The sequence below is a fragment of the Micropterus salmoides genome, unplaced genomic scaffold (genome assembly GCF_014851395.1).
Source record: "Micropterus salmoides isolate LMB-PRFRI ecotype aquatic unplaced genomic scaffold, ASM1485139v1 Ms_hic_scaffold_12, whole genome shotgun sequence".
Taxonomy (NCBI): Eukaryota; Metazoa; Chordata; class Actinopteri; order Centrarchiformes; family Centrarchidae; genus Micropterus; species Micropterus salmoides.
In genome coordinates this window covers 448134-464779 of record NW_024040263.1, presented here as the reverse complement: position 1 = coordinate 464779, position 16646 = coordinate 448134, and the positions used below count along the sequence as shown (strand labels likewise).

Here is a 16646-nt window from a genome sequence, read left to right as displayed (position 1 = left end):
CAAAAACACCTTATCCAAGTTGAGAATTAGTCAAAACTGCGGCAATGCAGGGCATAAAAATGTGTTCTCCATTACTGGTGATAGACGGATAAGCTAAATCCAGAACAGGAATAAATGCAGAGTTTAAACAACTATTTGTGTTCCTCCTCAACTGTTGAGGTAACTCTGTCTGTACAGAAACGAGTGGCAGAGGTTGAGGACACACATGCACACAATCAGAGACCTGGATACTTATATCAACATGTATGGAGTCAGCTTCAAGCACAGCGTACAGCAGACTACACATGGCAGTTTAATCAAATCTGCATGTTGCTCCAGATTCACAGGATAAACATGGGGCTTTCAGGCACCCAGGGGGGCTTGATCCGGACAAAATCTCTTCATCAAAGTCAAAGACACAACTTCTCACTGATGAAACAAGCAAAAATTGGTGCCAAAAAGCAAGAAATGAATGAGAAGTGTATTCTTAATTTTGAGAGAAACTGGTGATACTGATACCACTGTCATTAAACTATCGGCATCTAGAACACAGTTATTTTGACAGTGATAAACGTATTCTTAAAATGAAGCAAGCAACTGATTAATGAATATTACTGGCCAAATAAAAAAAAAAGCTTTTTTGGGATTACATTTATAACTCTTTCTGTGTGTGTGTGTGTGTGTGTGTGTTTGAGTGTGTCTCAAGAGTGACGTTTATAACTCTGGCTGTGAATTCTCGCAGGACAGGAAGGGAGGAAGTGGAATGAAGGAGGAGTAGAGGAGAGGAAACAGGATGAAGACAGGAAGAAAGGAGTTGGACAGGACAGGGTGGGATTAGAGAGAAAATCTCACAGGAATAGAGACAAATGGGTGGGACAGGAAGGCGAGCTGTAAAGAGAGAACAGTACTGGAGGAATTGCTGAGCATGCATGTTTTTTTCCCAGCCACTGATCCACACCGCCCATCTATGTGGATCCTTTACTGATTAATTTTTAATGAGAGCTCTATGTCTCAGTCAGATTTCCATTTGCTTTGATTGAATTGAAAAATTGGAACTGTGGAGGAGCTTCTAGGTCTGTTTTGAGGGAGGTTGAGAAATCCATGCATCCTATAACATTGGACAACTCATCATCAAAGGTTGTATCATCAATGTTCGTAAACATGAACATTGAATAATCAATATAGTAAAAAGTGAATCATGTTTCTGCTCAAAAGTTGTGATGGGCAAAACTATACTATATTTCACACTGTGGGCTATTAGCTTTGTATAGGCCTATCACTTCGGAAGCGTAAACTACATCCATTTAGTCTGATTGCATAAAAAGACAGAAATAGAAGAATGTAGCTACATATCTTTGACACTGAAAGATCATTTTTAACTGTGAAGACGGCAGACTTGCAGACCTGCGGAAGAGGATTAGGGCCACATGTGAAATTTTTTTTAGAGTTCTGACTTTAAACTCAGAATTCTGACTTTTTTTCTCAGAATTCTGACTTTTTTTCTCAGAACTCAAAAAAGAACTCAAAAAAAAAATTCACATGTGGCCTTAATCCTCTTCTGCATGGACCTTTCAGGTGGAGTTTGCCCGCGAAATTGTTTTGTAGATGTTAATTTTTCTGTTTGTAGTCAATTTATAGTCTTGATGAAGAAATCCTTAAAGAACCCACCCTCCCCTCCTACTAGTCTAGTCTATTGTATCTACAGTCAGAAAATTCGCTGTTTTCTTTCTATTGTAAATATTTGGACAACGTGTAGCCTATAAAAAAGAGTTTAAGTTAACTGCAATGCATTGCTCTCTGTCTGTATAAACTTTTGCACTTCACTGCAGGTCCTCCATAGTAACTGCATAGACGTTACCCCGGCAGCTAATCTTATACAGATGTGTAGGCCTACCGGTAACTCCTCTTCTGTCAGCCAGTTTCCTTCTCTTATACTGAACCTTGACTTTAACCATCTTTATCAAACCATAGGCATAATTATTATTATCATTACTTTTTACAAGCTGGAATGGGACAGAAATGATGTGCAGTGGAATGAAGCATTGGACGGCGTATAGTGTGTGGAGAAGTGTAAATCAACAATGGCAACAGAGCTGGGATAATGCAATAAAAGGGAGACATTTACTCAGAATCCAAAGTAAAGGTAGGTATATCGAGAAGTAGGGGAGCAAAGAGGAAAGAGCAGGTGATAATAAGTAGGCTGGGAAGAGCTTAACAGCACACTTTTAATTACAGGAAAACATCCTACAGGAATGTGTGAACAATGTCAGGAGGCTGAAACAGCAGAACATATTCTTATAACATGCAGGAAATTTACTCAGGAAAGACAAGAAATGGTAACATAGTTAAAAAAAATAGGACGGATAGATAATACAGTAAAAAGTTTATTGGAGTTTTGGAGAAAGTGTGGAGGGTAGGAAATGGATATTTGGTTTTCTGAGGGCGACTGGATTAGATAGGCAGATTTTGTATGAATGGAAGCAAAGGGTAAATAAAAACTGAAGGAGGCAGTAATGCAACTCAATGGATGCCAGCTGCCGTAAAAACCCAAAGAAGAAGAAGAAGAAGAAGAAGAAGAAGACGTTGATCAACTCTACACAACCGCCACAGACTGCAAGTGTCACTAAAATAGTTCTGCCTGCGAAGTGCGCATGCGCCGGGAGTAAAGCGGAAGCATCATGTCGCTCGAAGACCCATTTTTCGTTGTGAAGGGGTAAGACATTTACAAATTAAGACATACAACTCAGTGTCACCTCAGGCTAATTCAAACAATTGCGCATCCAAAGCTTAATCCGACACTGAATTGGTTTTCCTCAATGACAAAGTTACATTAGCAAAGTTAGCTCAACGGCTAGCTGAAGCTAACTAGCATCAGCGCTACCAGCTGAGCCCAGATAAGTTAAGTTAGTCCGTGTGTTGATGTTTGTTTAGACGAGTGACAAGACTCGGTTCCGCACTGAGTGATATCTGAACTTCGTTTTTGTTTCACCCGGCGTTCACTGTAAACCGCTGAGCAGCTTTGGGACTCTGCTGTCAGGCAGTTTGCAAGGCGTTGCGAAGTTAGAGAAGGATGCGAAATGTAGCTCGAGTGTTTGTTTTAGTTATACGAGGGGCGTAGTCTCAGAGTTTAACTTGAAAAACAGCCAGGTGTCTGAAGGGTGAAGTCTAACAGTTTTCGTATTGCTCATGTTTTGTGTGTGTGTGTGTCTGTGTGTAACCGTCCGTCCAGGGAGGTGCAGAAGGCCCTCTCTCGTGCTCGGGGCCTGTTTGATAGATGGGAGGAACTGTTGCAGGATGGGTCACAGGTGAGCAGCCCTCAACAGTATCACTGCAGAAATCACTGTGCTGAATGAACTATGCACCACTGAGAGACATATGTCAATAACACACCCGAAAGGCGAGGGCAGCCTGGGCGGCCAAGAAAGCGCAACACACCTGAAATGCATGAAAGGGAATAGGGAGATACATTCACCGATTTGACAACACACACCTGGCACAGATAAACATGCTTTCTAATATATAAGGATTGAAAATTGTATACAAAAAAATAAAGTTTAAAGGGAGATTCTAAAAACCGATGAACAGAAGTCGTCAAAAGTGTAGGAAAATTCCCTAATAGTCTATTTTTGTTTGTCAAATTCAAATATCATAGTTACTATATTATTGGAGATATTTTGTATTAACCTTTTACTAATGTGTAAGTGTGTTCATTAGTTTGGTTGTCCCTCATGTCCAAACATGTATTTTGTTTTAACTCATTTCTGTTTTGTTCCGTACAACTTCTGTATTTGCTTAAATTTCCTGAATTCGCAGGGTTTCTTTATGCAACATATGTTGTCAGATTGGTTAATTTGTTTCATAATTAGCTTGTAATGTGATGTATGCATTGTGAAAGTGGTGAAGGTCTTTTAGGCATATTACGAGTCCAGTCACAAGTGAGAAACGTCTAAATCCAGTTGTGAATTAATTTAAAATGAAGTTGAAAGACTGTTTAGTCAAATGTGCATACTGTACATCACAATAAATCTCATCAAAACAACCTTTTGATGTCAATGCCTGAAGCAACATACCAACCACCTACTGCACTGAAAGGATTTTCTGTAATCCAAAATTGTTTCAGATAATTGATCGAGGTCTTTAATGATCCCTTTTTGATCAGTTGTTGGGTAGCATTAGTTGAAATCTGTTTTTAAATTTAATCTCTGCTAATACTTGGAAAGACATGTAATACATTATGGCATATACATGAAAATACAAAAAAGGTAGAAAAGAACAACAACTTATAAAGTCATTGCTTTTGTCAAAGTTGTAGTTTTTATTTAGTTATCCTTCACAAACAATTTTCTAAGGCTGTTGCTTGTGTATATATATATATATATATATATATACTCAAAAAATCAAGGGAACACTTAAAATCACACATCAGATCTCGAACAAATAGTTCAAAGTTCAATATCTTTACTGTACATTCGTTAGTTGAGAACAAAAATCCAAATCACCAACTGACTGAATCAAAGTAAAACAATTGAACAACACAGGCTGATCCAACTTGCGTGACTTTCATCTCAGCAATTCATAATGTGACTCAGTAGTGAGAATGGCACCCACGTGCCTGTATGCACTCTCGACGACTTCTGTGCACGCTCCTGATGTGCTGGCAGATGGATCGGGGCATCACTGAGCTCCTGGACTGTCTGATGCACTGATATATAACGGCCCAATGGTTCTCAAATGGATTCAGGTCTGGGGAATGTGAGGGCTTGTCAGTGGCATTAATGCCTTTGTTATCAAAGAACCGCCTACACACTGAGCAAAACCATTCCCTTTTTGGGGGGGTCGTCTTTCTGTCGCCTCTCCAGCGCACCTGTTGTCACTTTCATTTGCACAAAACAAGTGACAGTGATTCACAATCGCTTATGCTTCCTAACTGTGCAGATTTATATCCCTGAAGTTTAACTGACATGATGTTACACTGTGATGATTAAGTGTTCCCTTCTTTTTTTTTTTTCCTTTTTTTTTTTTTAGCAGTGTAAATAATATGAACACGTTATATTTCAACATTAGAATTTAATTCACGTTTAACTTTAGAGGATGCAGCGCTCGCCTGTAAGCTATTAAAAACACAGCATTCCTGTAATATAAGAGTGTGCTTCAAATCTTAAAATACAAAAAAAAACTATTATTATTAGTATTGGATATGCCTCTTTAAATCTATATTTTGTAAATATTGTTTTTTTCCGACATTGTCTAGTTTGAGTAAAATGCACTCACACATTCCATTCCTTACTTCCATGGCTGAAGTCCTACACGTAAACCAATTCTCACCGCAAGCATCTTGACATTATGACTGTTTGCGAAGCTTATGGCTTGCTTTCAGACCTTCGAATTACCAACCACTCTCAATTTCTTTGTAAGCGTGACATTGTGAAGTTGCTTTTCTGGTGAATTGTGTGGTTGGAATGGCTTGCATGGAGGTGGAGTAGATGCCGTGTGTGTAATTAGCATGTGTGTTTTGGTTTCTGTGATCTCAGGTAAGTCGTGATGAGCTAGACTGGAGTACTAATGAACTGAGGAACTGTCTGAGGGCCATAGACTGGGATCTGGAGGACCTCAGTGAAACCATCAGTATCCTTCAAACAGGAAAAAATCTTTCCCTCATCCCCCCCAACACTTACTATCACATGACCGTCAGTATTTTTAGAACAAACAGATGCTTTGTGTCACACTCTCACCCTTTCCTCTATGTATCTTTCCCCTTATTCGGGAGATGTGTTAACCTTTTAAATGCCAGAACCATTTTTACATACATGATCATTAAGCAAAGATCAGAAAAAGAAAGACTGTCTGGTGAAGGAGAGAGACAACCTGCTTCCATTTAATGGTTGAACTTCTTATTATGGTTGTGACTATTATTATGTTTTAGGATGCTAGATTTGTTTGACAGGAGAAAATGAAATTGGTTTTAACAGTATTAATTATATAAAGAGGTCACCAGGATTTTAATAAAGGACTGAACAGATTTTATTACTTTTACACAATGTTAGCAGTTCTCACTATACACACACCAGGCAGTCAATACATTTTAGCATAATTCAGTAACCTTGAGAGTGATAGTACCTTGAGCAGTTGAAACACTTTACCAGTTGCCATGTGTGTTATATTCCGCTGCGACACCTTATTTTAACCGGATATGTGCTAAATTACAGAGGGAAGAGAGCATTAAAATGCCGTTTCCTTGTGACTTTTCATATTCAAGTGTTTGAAAGTGCTGCAGAGTTTTAACAGTTAGTAGATGGAGGGTCATCAGACATGTTTGGTCCTTAACTGGTTCAGATATTGTGGAGTCGAACCCAGGGAAGTTCAAACTGGGTGACTATGAACTTCAGGAGCGGAGAGACTTTGTGGAGCGAACCAGGAAATCTGTTCAGGTAACGTTTTGTTGTTTTTGCTATCTCTATTTATTGGGATGTCACATCTTACTCTTTGCATGTTCTTTTGTGCGAGATGAAATGCTTCAGCAAAGTTTCGGTTTATGTATACGGTTTCTAAATGGATACTATATCATAAAATGATACATATTAATATTGTTAAATAAAGATCCATGTATAATTGAAGATTTTGTCTTCAAGATTTTATTATTTCTCCTATCCTGACCTGTGCGATTAGTGGCTGTGTCCAAAATCACTACCTATTTACTATATAGCGCGCTATAGTTACAGTCCAATCTTTTACTGAGTTGTGAATGATAATGTTCTGCACTGTATAGTACCTTCACAAATTCGCACAGTGAAACAAAAAAGTATATGGCATGTACACTATTTTATGCTAAAAGTCCCACAATGCAATACACTGCATTTTATAGATGAACAGCTGTGTAACACTATACTTCAATGTCCGAAATCTTACTTAAAAGCTCACTCTAGTGTAAACTACTGACTACATATCATAAGGGGAGCAGTGGTGAATGAGGACGTGATATTGGACACAGAAAATGAGTTTGGGATTGCCTGAATGTAGGGGTGTGACGAAGACACTTAACCCACGAGACGAGATTAGAGATTGGGTTCACGAGATCGAGACGTGACGAGATTTTAACACTATTTTTAAGAAATCTTTAATGATAAATTATATGACAATTTTGAGCATTAAACTTCTGATGAATGTTTTTTTTACACTAGTTTATGGTGATTTTTTTATTTAATTTTTTTTATATATATAAAGAGAAACACAAAATTCAGTTCTACCCTTAAGTAAGTATAATTCTTTGACATTTTATGATTTACACTTACTCAGGCTTATGTTGTAACTTATCTCTGTGGTGCAACCGCTTTTATTTTAGTAATGTTATAAATCACAACTTAGTAATAACTTAAGTTATAACTAGGTTAAGTTTGAACTTACACACATCTGGGGCAGCAGGCTGCTGATATTTATATACGAGCTTGACCTCTGCGCAGAAAGTATGTTTTCTTTTGAAAGGTGTTACCAGTGGTTACAAGTGGCCATGTTGGAAGAGAGACAGTTACACAAACATTGCCTGCAAGGCCCCTGTTGTGTTGTGGCAACTACTGTGTGTGCAAGTGTTTCTACTTAAACACAGACTGTTCAGGTCAGGTAAAGTCAAACATCGGTCAAAGCAGCAGCTCCCACAACTAAAGCACAGAGTGTGCTTTCACTGTGTTTTTATTGTAAGGAGACATACGGTTGATTATCGATCAATACCTGTCAGCTTGTTTACCTGCACTGCGGCTGTTTAGCACCTGACTCGGCTGAGTTGAATCAATGTCGGCACTTAGGCTCAATGGAAAATATGAGTCTGTTTCTAACACATGGGTCTTGCAGGCAAAGGTACCATCCCTAAAATAGACCTGAGGAGAATTGAGTCATCTGAGCCAAACAAAAGAGCTTTACTGAGGGGGAACAAAAGACTTTCTGACACTTTGATATGCCGGCCGGCGATTCTGGAAGAGCAGCAGAAAATCTCATTAATGAAGCTGTCTGCGCTGAGCTGGGCTTTTAAAGTGATTTTTACTACAATTGTGAAACATTGTGGAGTGAGAGTTGTAAATTGTTTTCTTGTGTATGTGTGTGCGTGTGCGCAGGAGATGAAAGATCAGCTGTCCAGCCCTTCAGCTGTGGCTCAGGCAGAGAAGAAGAACAGACAGGTTGGTGGACAGTTATAGACACAAAAACTACATAGACCTTACTGGGTAAAAGGTAATGACTTAGAGCAGTGGTGCTCTGAAAACTTGATGCCCTGCAAGTTTGAGAACCACTGAATTAGTTATATGGTTTGAATTATGAAAAACTTGCATTTTGTGCTCGTACATCATGAACCACTGCTTTTAAGTTCAGAACTACGTATCGTCTGAAATTTCTTAATATAGTGCCATTATGATGCTTTGGCACCGGTATCAAAACGAGACTTGGGGCACCATGGAGACCCAGTGGTAGAAAGTGAATAACACATAACCGCAATATCCTGGTTTCAAGTCCTGACTGGTGCTGCACATCTTCCCCTTGTCCACAGGTTTCCCTCTCTACTGTGGAAACGGCAAAAAGACAACTTTAGAAAAACTTGATCATAATGATTAAAGAAACAAACCAAACTTCCCCGTTTATTCCTATAAAAGTTGCTCATTGGGCTCATACGCCAAAATGAAGCTCCCAAGACGAAGAAGTAATGAGTAGATGTCGTGCGGTTTGGAGTAACCTGTCATTTGAAGACATCAGCTGTAGTGTCTTATATCATCTATGTTTACATAGACTTGTTTTCTTTGTTTGTTTTAAGTTAGCTCATCAATTTTAACAGCTTTTACATCAGCTGATTTGAATTTATTTTAACTCTCTCCAGCTGATGTGACACATTTCAGTTTGATACAAAAAACAATTGATTGCTGCACCTTGTGGTTTGAAATGTTGTAGTCAGTAGCAGTTAGCAAACTGTCAAACTAACTAATGCCTGCTTTTGCAACTACTAAAAGAATATAATACACACACTTTTCCCCTGCTAAGCCCATGCCTTGTTTGTGTGTATTTGTCCAGGCTCTGCTGACTTCTTCAGGACAGGACAGGTCATCGGGACTGGACGCTCATATGGTGTCTGCAAATTCCAGATACATCCAGGAGCAGCAGGAACAACAACAGGTAGAGAGAGACGGAGAATTGATGAATGGAATAAAAGAGAGAGAAAATGTACAAGAGAGTGGAAGAGTAAGATCTTGTTTGTGGGTTTGATATATCTCTATTGTGCTTTTCTTTGTTGTTAAGGCATTCAATTTGCCAAGAGAAATTAAGTATCAATAAAGCGTAAAGAGAAGTTTACATGCAGCAGCAGATAAGTGACCAGGATTAGTTGACTAAATAATGTCTTGTCTCTTCCAGGAAAGTCGTTCCACATTGCTAATGTGCGTTTTCAAACACTTGAATTTGTGTTGTATGCCTTTTTTGAGAGAGGGAGAGAGATAATAATAATAATAATAATTTTCAAATTATTATTATTTTGATCGTTTGATATTTTAGTAATTGTTTTGTTTTTACATTTGATACTGATTTTTTTTATTATTTTAATTACTAATCTTTTTAATTTTTTGTCTATTAATATATACACACACGTTACTGTTTCATTTATTTAATTTATGTAATGTTTTTAATATATTTATTTTTTTAAACACAAACACACACGCTTTGATTACTTTACGCTTTAATTACTTGTTTAATGAAATGTATGGGGTTGATAGTTCTTATGTAGTATGTATGATGCTTTAGCAATATTGTTGTTACACATTCATGCCAATAAAGCTAATTTGAATTGAGAGAGAGAGAGAATTTCATGTGAAATGAGACTTCTTAACTGTCAGACTGAATGTTTGTTTTATTAGGTTATGTTTAACAGATGAGGAGGACCATTTAATCAAAGGATCACATTGCAAGAATACAAAATGAGCACAGAGAGCGTTGGATATCCTGATGCAGTCTTTTTTTTTTATAAAGATGAGGTAGATAAGATCTTGTCAGCTTTACAACGCGTCATGCTGTGGATGAAGTGAAAGAGGGTTAAATATACGTGTGAAGGTTATTTTCAGTGTCAGAGTATGAGCTCATAGTTTCTATTTCCTGTGGTTCAACAGCTTCTTCACAGCCTGTATCAGGTTGTGGTTTGAGTGTGCACTCAATAAAAACTATTGCGTTTGTTCGCACCTTTGATTTAATGATAGAGTGGAGTTTCATCAGCTCTACCAACTGTGTGTGTGTGTGTGTGTGGCACCCTTTAAAGCAAATTAGAAAGTGCTTTGTGTTCACTAAAACGGCTAAATTCCTATGTTAATGAAAAATTAGATATGGTGTGGGGTAAATGGTACATAGGAGTAACATTTATATATTTTTGGGAAATGGTAAAACACATTGAGGGTGAAGACAAACTGTGTCTGTGTGTGTGTGTGTTTGTAGCTGATCATGCAGGAGCAGGATGAGCAGCTGGAGTTGGTGTCAGGCAGCATCAGAGTCCTCAAAGACATGTCGGGACGCATCGGGGACGAGCTCGACGAGCAGGCTATGTGAGTGTACGCGCGCGCAATCCCTGATGGAGCTGAAAGTTGATTTAGTCAATAGACAAACAATGGATCGTTTATAAAAATAGTTAAGCTGATTAAGTTTCATTTAAGAAACGAGTGACAAATATTCTTGTGTTCACCCTCTCAATTGAGAGGATTTGCTGCTTTTTATTGTCTTACATGATAGTAAATTGAATGTATTTGGAGTTTGGACTGCTGCTTTGACAAAACAAGCAGTTTGAAGACCTCACTTTGGGCTTTCGGGAAATAATGATTTTGAAAAATTTAGATTTTCCTATTATTTTCTGACATGTTATTGATGAAGAGAAATGGATTATTCAAGAAAATAATTAGCAGATAAATTGAAGATGAAAATAATCATTAGAAACAGCATTTGTCCCTGACCATCAAAAGAAAAGTGCATCTGTCTAAGATGCTAGCTTATACCATTGTATGTCCACATGCCACCTTCTGCTGAAAGCAAGACATTCTTAACTATTTGTAATTTGATTGTAACACTATTTGTGAGTTATCAAAAGGAATTCTGGGAAACGTAGTAAATCATAACTGAAATTAAGTAGTGTAGTTGTAACCATTTACTGCTTAGTAATAAGACTTTCAGTGGCCATGTTTGAATAATGAAGCCTTTTGATAGCCCATGCTTTATTAATGAAGTACTCTGATCCTTTCTCCAGAGGGAGATTTGGTCAATGTATGATTCCCATAAATGTTTCCTGCGGCTGTCCAGGATCTGGACTTGTTTTGTCAGCAGAAGGGTGACTAAACAGGCACACGTGTTCAGGAAGTAGGGCAGGAATGATTTTTGCTTACTGTAACATAACATTCTCTCCACTCATTTCACATCAGCAGTTGGTGAACAACAGTGACAGTGAAACAGAGTTAGCAGCAGCGTACACAAACTATCACCTTTTTAATCATTAGTAAACAGTGACTCTAAACCAGCAGGCCCCATTATCTTTAAAGTAATTTAACCCCTTTTACTTTTACTCTAGCAATATCCTCACGTTCAAATGTTATATTTTTAGACCCACTACTGGCTCTATGAAAAGCTAAACTGTCAGTTTATCCGTTTCAACCAACACTTTAATATTGTGGGATATATCAAGGTGCCAGCAATCCCTTTAGAAGTCTCGATTTTACACACCCAGACTACATTTCATTTCTCTTTTACATCCCCGTAGAGCTATAAATGTCTGCAATGGCCAAGAACAGGCTCGATCATAAATAACTGGTTTTAGGAGCTAAATAAGATTCCAAGTACATTAAGTTTCCGAGTTGCTAGAAAAATGTGTGAATGATGTGCGTTCACAACTGTGTTTGGTGCTTCTGCTGAAAGGTGTCCACAGTGAGGTTTTTGTGATGACACTTTGCTTTATTTAAATGATTGTGTGCTTGTTGTTCAGTATGTTGGGGGATTTTGGAGACGAGATGGACCAGACATCGTCCCGTATGGACTCGGTCCTAAAGAAGCTGGAGAAGGTGTCTCACATGACCAGCAGTAAGTTTACACACACACAGATACATTTTCATCAGTGATGCAAAATATCTGGGTAATTATTTTTAATTACTACCTATTACTACAAATTTTCGCCAATAAACAATTATTTTCAGTCACTTTTGCTGAAGATGTTTTTTGTTTTTTTATTGTATCTAAATATCTACCGTACGGTGTTCTTCAGGTCGGAGGCAGTGGTGTGCCATCGGTGTGCTGGTCACCATCTTGATTGTAGTCCTCATCCTCTTCTTCGCTCTCTGATGCCGGCTGACCTTTGACCTCCCGACTACGTTTGCCGACTCCTCCCTGTTAGGATGGACAGACACAAGAAGAAGAACGGGAGGGGAAGGAGGAGAGAGACCGTCCCCCCTTTCTTCACAATGAGGAGAGACTGATGACCCGCAGAGAGGTGTCAGGATATAATTGTCCACCCCCCTCTGCTTTTAATGCTTCTAGTGAAAACAGAAAACAACACACAGCTGGGGTCTCTCGACAGAAGCGCCTCACAGGAAAAATCCCAGCGGTATTATGGATTACAAATTGGTGCATTTCAGTAGTTGGAAACAATGGTACTCATTGGGAGGGTCAGGGCAGGAGGCTGCTGCTGTCAGGTTAAAAGCACAAATCTGCTAAAGGTTTAACAAATCAAGACGTATTCAAGATATTTCAAGTCGCATCGCAATTTTAAAAATTACACACAACTGTTCAGCGGCAGTAAAAATGATTTTGTAAAAACGTTAGGAAACAACAGAATTTGAACACTTGTAATTTATTTTCTTCAGAACTACAAAACTGATCTGTTTTGTTAGTAAATAGTTTTTATAGTGCTTTCCGACAGATCTGACAGTTTTTGTAAAGAAAATGTCTCTGAGAACAACTATTGTGACAATAATTTCAGTTGGCTGGTGAGACCGGGCTACCAGCCAAAAAGTGTTGTTTTTTTAATGCTGATAAATATGGATTTGTTAACAGTTTAAACAAGAAAAATGCAGTTATTTGTGTTTTAAGCTGACGGGAGCCGTGCGGAAGGGAGGAGACTGGGTGTTGTCAGTGTGGCCTTAAATATATTTTTATATTGTAAAATGTGCAGTACGTTTATGTGCCTACATGTGAATCAGGGTGGAACACCGAGTGTTAAGTTCTAGTCCTCAATTAAATTAGGAAAGTTATAGTTGGCCAAAATCCTGCAGGTTTTCCTTCCAGTCCAACATAACAGCAGCTGATTTCCCTGATTAACACATTTCAGGCAGGAAGGAAGAGTTAGTCACTTCTAAAATCAGTTGCTGTGGTGTTTCTGGTCAAAACATGTAGACTTATAGGCATGACATTAGGCTGCGCATCCCTGATATGAAATGCAGGCTTTGCTCTGCCTGCCACTTTGTCAGAAATGTACAGATCCTTCGGGCTCGGGCCGGCAGACAGAAACGTTTAATTTCCTGCCCTGATTGTGATCCGTCTCTGTGGAGTGAAGTCAGGTCTGCAGCCAGCCGCCTTCGCGCTGCTGCAGGCAGTTAAGCACATGATTGGCTGAGGCTTTGTTACTCTCACTGGGTGATGAGAGACAACCTTGGCTCATAGCAAATGGGTTTGCCTGTTTTATTGAAAAGCTTTAGCTAATAATGAGAGTACGAACAGTTGCTGGGCAGGATGTCTCCGCACTCAGCCCAGATTTAGGCTTACAGCTCCCTCTACTGGAGGCTGTAGGTCATGTTATTTCTTTGTGTCATGTCTGGCAACACTACCCACGCTAGGGTGTGTTGCAGCGCTGTATAAATATAAACTGATGCTTTAAATGTGTGTAAATGAACATGATTCCTGTACAAAGGCTTTATGCAGACTCAATCTTATTTTTAATCCTGTGTGATTCAGATTTTTTTACACTCAATGTTTGCTTTTCTCAAGCAGTTAGAGAAAAATGATGAACTAAAGAGTTTTGTGACAGTTCTACTAAACCTATTAACCAGAAGAGTCAGAGGTCACATGCCCAGGATTTAAATGTTTGTGGGGGGTTCAGGGATGTCTCACTGTTGAGTTTCCTCACTGCCAGAGCTCTTTTAATCTTCATAGTTTGTATGTGCTTTTACATATTCAAGCCCTCAGTCCTTAAATGCTTCAGTAGGGAAAATTAGCAGAATACTTGAAAATGGCTGCAAGCATAAATGAAGCACTCATGTGGTTTCCACTCCAGTCATGAGTCACTGTTAGACCTCAAGGTAACGATGCAAGGTAAAGGCATCTGGAAACACATCTGATGATTTCTAATACACCTTACTTCCTGTGTGAAGTTAAAGCTGTTTAGTGCTTTTCTGTTTAGATTTGACTGCGTCTGATTTTAATTGCATGATACTGTAACATCACAACTGCATAGGAGAGTATTGTGAGCTCAGTTCTAGTCTTTGTTTTATTCTGAAGGATATAGGCTGTATTTAATGAATCAGTGCAGTGAAAACTGAAAACTTACATCATAAGTCACTTTGCGTTATTTCATAAATTACACTAGTGACTTATGAGGCAAATCAGTTTTTCACAGACGACTTACTTTCTTTTAGAAAAATGTAGCAAACCTTTTCAACTGGCCTATGAGTGGTTAAAAACTGCTGATGAACCTCAACATCTGTAGCTAAAGTGCCAATGATCCAAATTTCATTTATTCTGTTTAACTGATCAGCCTTTAAACACAACGAGTCGCTTTTGACTGGGAAGTTGTCTTGAATGTAACCGGACTTTGACATGTTTAATTGTAAACGTCTCTCTTGCTGGTGAAACTGTAAAGAGGTGAATTTTGGGAGGATCTGAATGTGCTTTTTTTTTTTTAATACAATATTGGCTGCAATTGTGCAGTTCACTGTCAAACCGCTTGTGTCTGCACATTGCTTTTCAATTCACTGCTCTGCTATATTAAATGTATTTACTTACACACACACACACACACTACATGAAGAATAAATGTTCCGTGGCAGCTGTTGCTTCTTTGACAAAAAACATTACATCTGCATAAAGTGAGTTGAATGATTATTTTCTAACTGACACTCAGAGGTGTTTGAAATTGTTTTGTGGGATTTGAAGTTTCATTAAACTTGTTCAACATGAAGTGACTAAACTGCAGATTTTTTTTTAAATAAATTGATGTTTGTACAGTGGCTTAGTTTCACTATATTTTTTTTGCTCCAGTTCCTTCTGTGATTTGTTCTTTAAGTAAAAGCGTCCACCAAATTGCAAATGTTCCAGGAGTGAGTTTTAATTCAGAGTCACTCTTCAAAATGGAAACATCATCACATCCTATTTTGAGAGCACAACCATCATGTGAAATTACATTTACTTTAGCTGTAATGAGCAGAGCGCGAGTCCCTGGTGGCTTTATGAACTGCAAGTAGCTCTGAAAATAACCAGGCAGCAGTCAGGAGTCAGACACATTTAGACATGTAACAGGCGTCCTGTGAAACTGCAGGAGCGAGAGACCAACACTGACAGCATCACAGTGATACATCTGCTAGTGATATTTAAATTAAAATATAAATTCTCACTGTTAGCCGTCTTGTACTAAATCTATAACAAATTCTAAAAGACTGATGTTTTCAAACTCAAACTCATGCCGTGGAAATTTATTTCTAACTATTTTGATAACCATTTATGTAATTTATGTGCTGAACAGTTGTTGGCTCCAGCTTAATGCTGTATTTCTCTGCTTTTAATAAATGTTAATTGAATATCTTTAGGTTTTGGACTGTTGGTGATGATATGACCGTCACATTACGGCTCTGCTCTCAGAATAAGATGTGAGGATTCTGCATTTCAGAGTTCAAGTGAATATACGGTACAATACACTAGAATATGTTGGTACAGCATTTTCATAAAACTTAATAAGAAACTTTTTTTCTTTTGTTTATATGTAGTTTATCACTTTTAAAATATTTATATATTTAGTAATCAGTATTTTATGTACAGCCCCTTGAGACATATTTTGTTATGTCTTGGCCATAATAAACTTTAACTTGACTTTTTGACTTCTTCGTGAGGGTTAATGCACTGTCGTACCTGTGCCGGTCAGCCTCCAGCACATGTGCAACTCCCATCTCAGGAGTTTAGTCATGAAGAGCCACTGCAGGAAAAAACCAAATTCCTGAAATTATTAAGAAAAGATTAGTAAAATCACCCCCCGCCCCCCACTAAGCCCCTAACCCTAACACACCAGTGGTTTTGCCCTTTTGATGATGAGCCTTAAAAATGAAATAATGGGCATTTTAAAAAGCTTTTTTGAGATTGTCAAACTGTAAAGGAAACTGCTCTGGACTTCAATTCAGTTATTTTCATCACTTTAATTTGAGAAATAGGAAACAAGTTACATTTTCTAAATATGACTATATCTAAACTTTGCAGGATTGCTCTCATACTTACCTGAAAAAGCTGAATTCATTCTTAAGAGGATGTTTGCAGTTTTCTCTAAGTCTGAAAAAATGCTAAACCGCCCTTTAAAGCGAGACGTGACTTTTGAATAAAACAACACAATCATCCTCTTAAAAATAAAATGTTAAATTCATAAGCAACAAATAGATCACTGAGCAGGTTTTATGACTTTTTTCTATGCAGAAAATACATTG

At 38.2% G+C, this 16646-nt stretch overlaps 1 protein-coding gene across 1 annotated transcript; it reads left to right on the top strand.

Moving 5' to 3' along the window:
* The first annotated feature begins 2551 nt into the window (after positions 1-2551).
* LOC119898589 (syntaxin-10) lies at positions 2552-15188 on the top strand. The gene is made up of 9 exons (XM_038712717.1): positions 2552-2692; positions 3209-3284; positions 5511-5604; positions 6313-6407; positions 8082-8144; positions 9025-9126; positions 10429-10535; positions 11957-12051; positions 12233-15188. Exons 1-9 carry the CDS (start codon positions 2658-2660, stop codon positions 12307-12309), a joined length of 744 nt encoding a protein of 247 aa, XP_038568645.1. The 5' UTR covers positions 2552-2657; the 3' UTR covers positions 12310-15188.
* The last annotated feature ends 1458 nt before the right edge of the window (positions 15189-16646 follow it).

Coding starts and splice junctions, on each gene's coding strand:
- LOC119898589 (XM_038712717.1), top strand. CDS start 2,658: ATGTCGCTCGAAGACCCATTTTTCGTTGTGAAGGG. Junction 3,285..5,510: donor TGTTGCAGGATGGGTCACAG/GTGAGCAGCCCT, acceptor CTGTGATCTCAG/GTAAGTCGTGATGAGCTAGA. Junction 6,408..8,081: donor GAACCAGGAAATCTGTTCAG/GTAACGTTTTGT, acceptor GCGTGTGCGCAG/GAGATGAAAGATCAGCTGTC.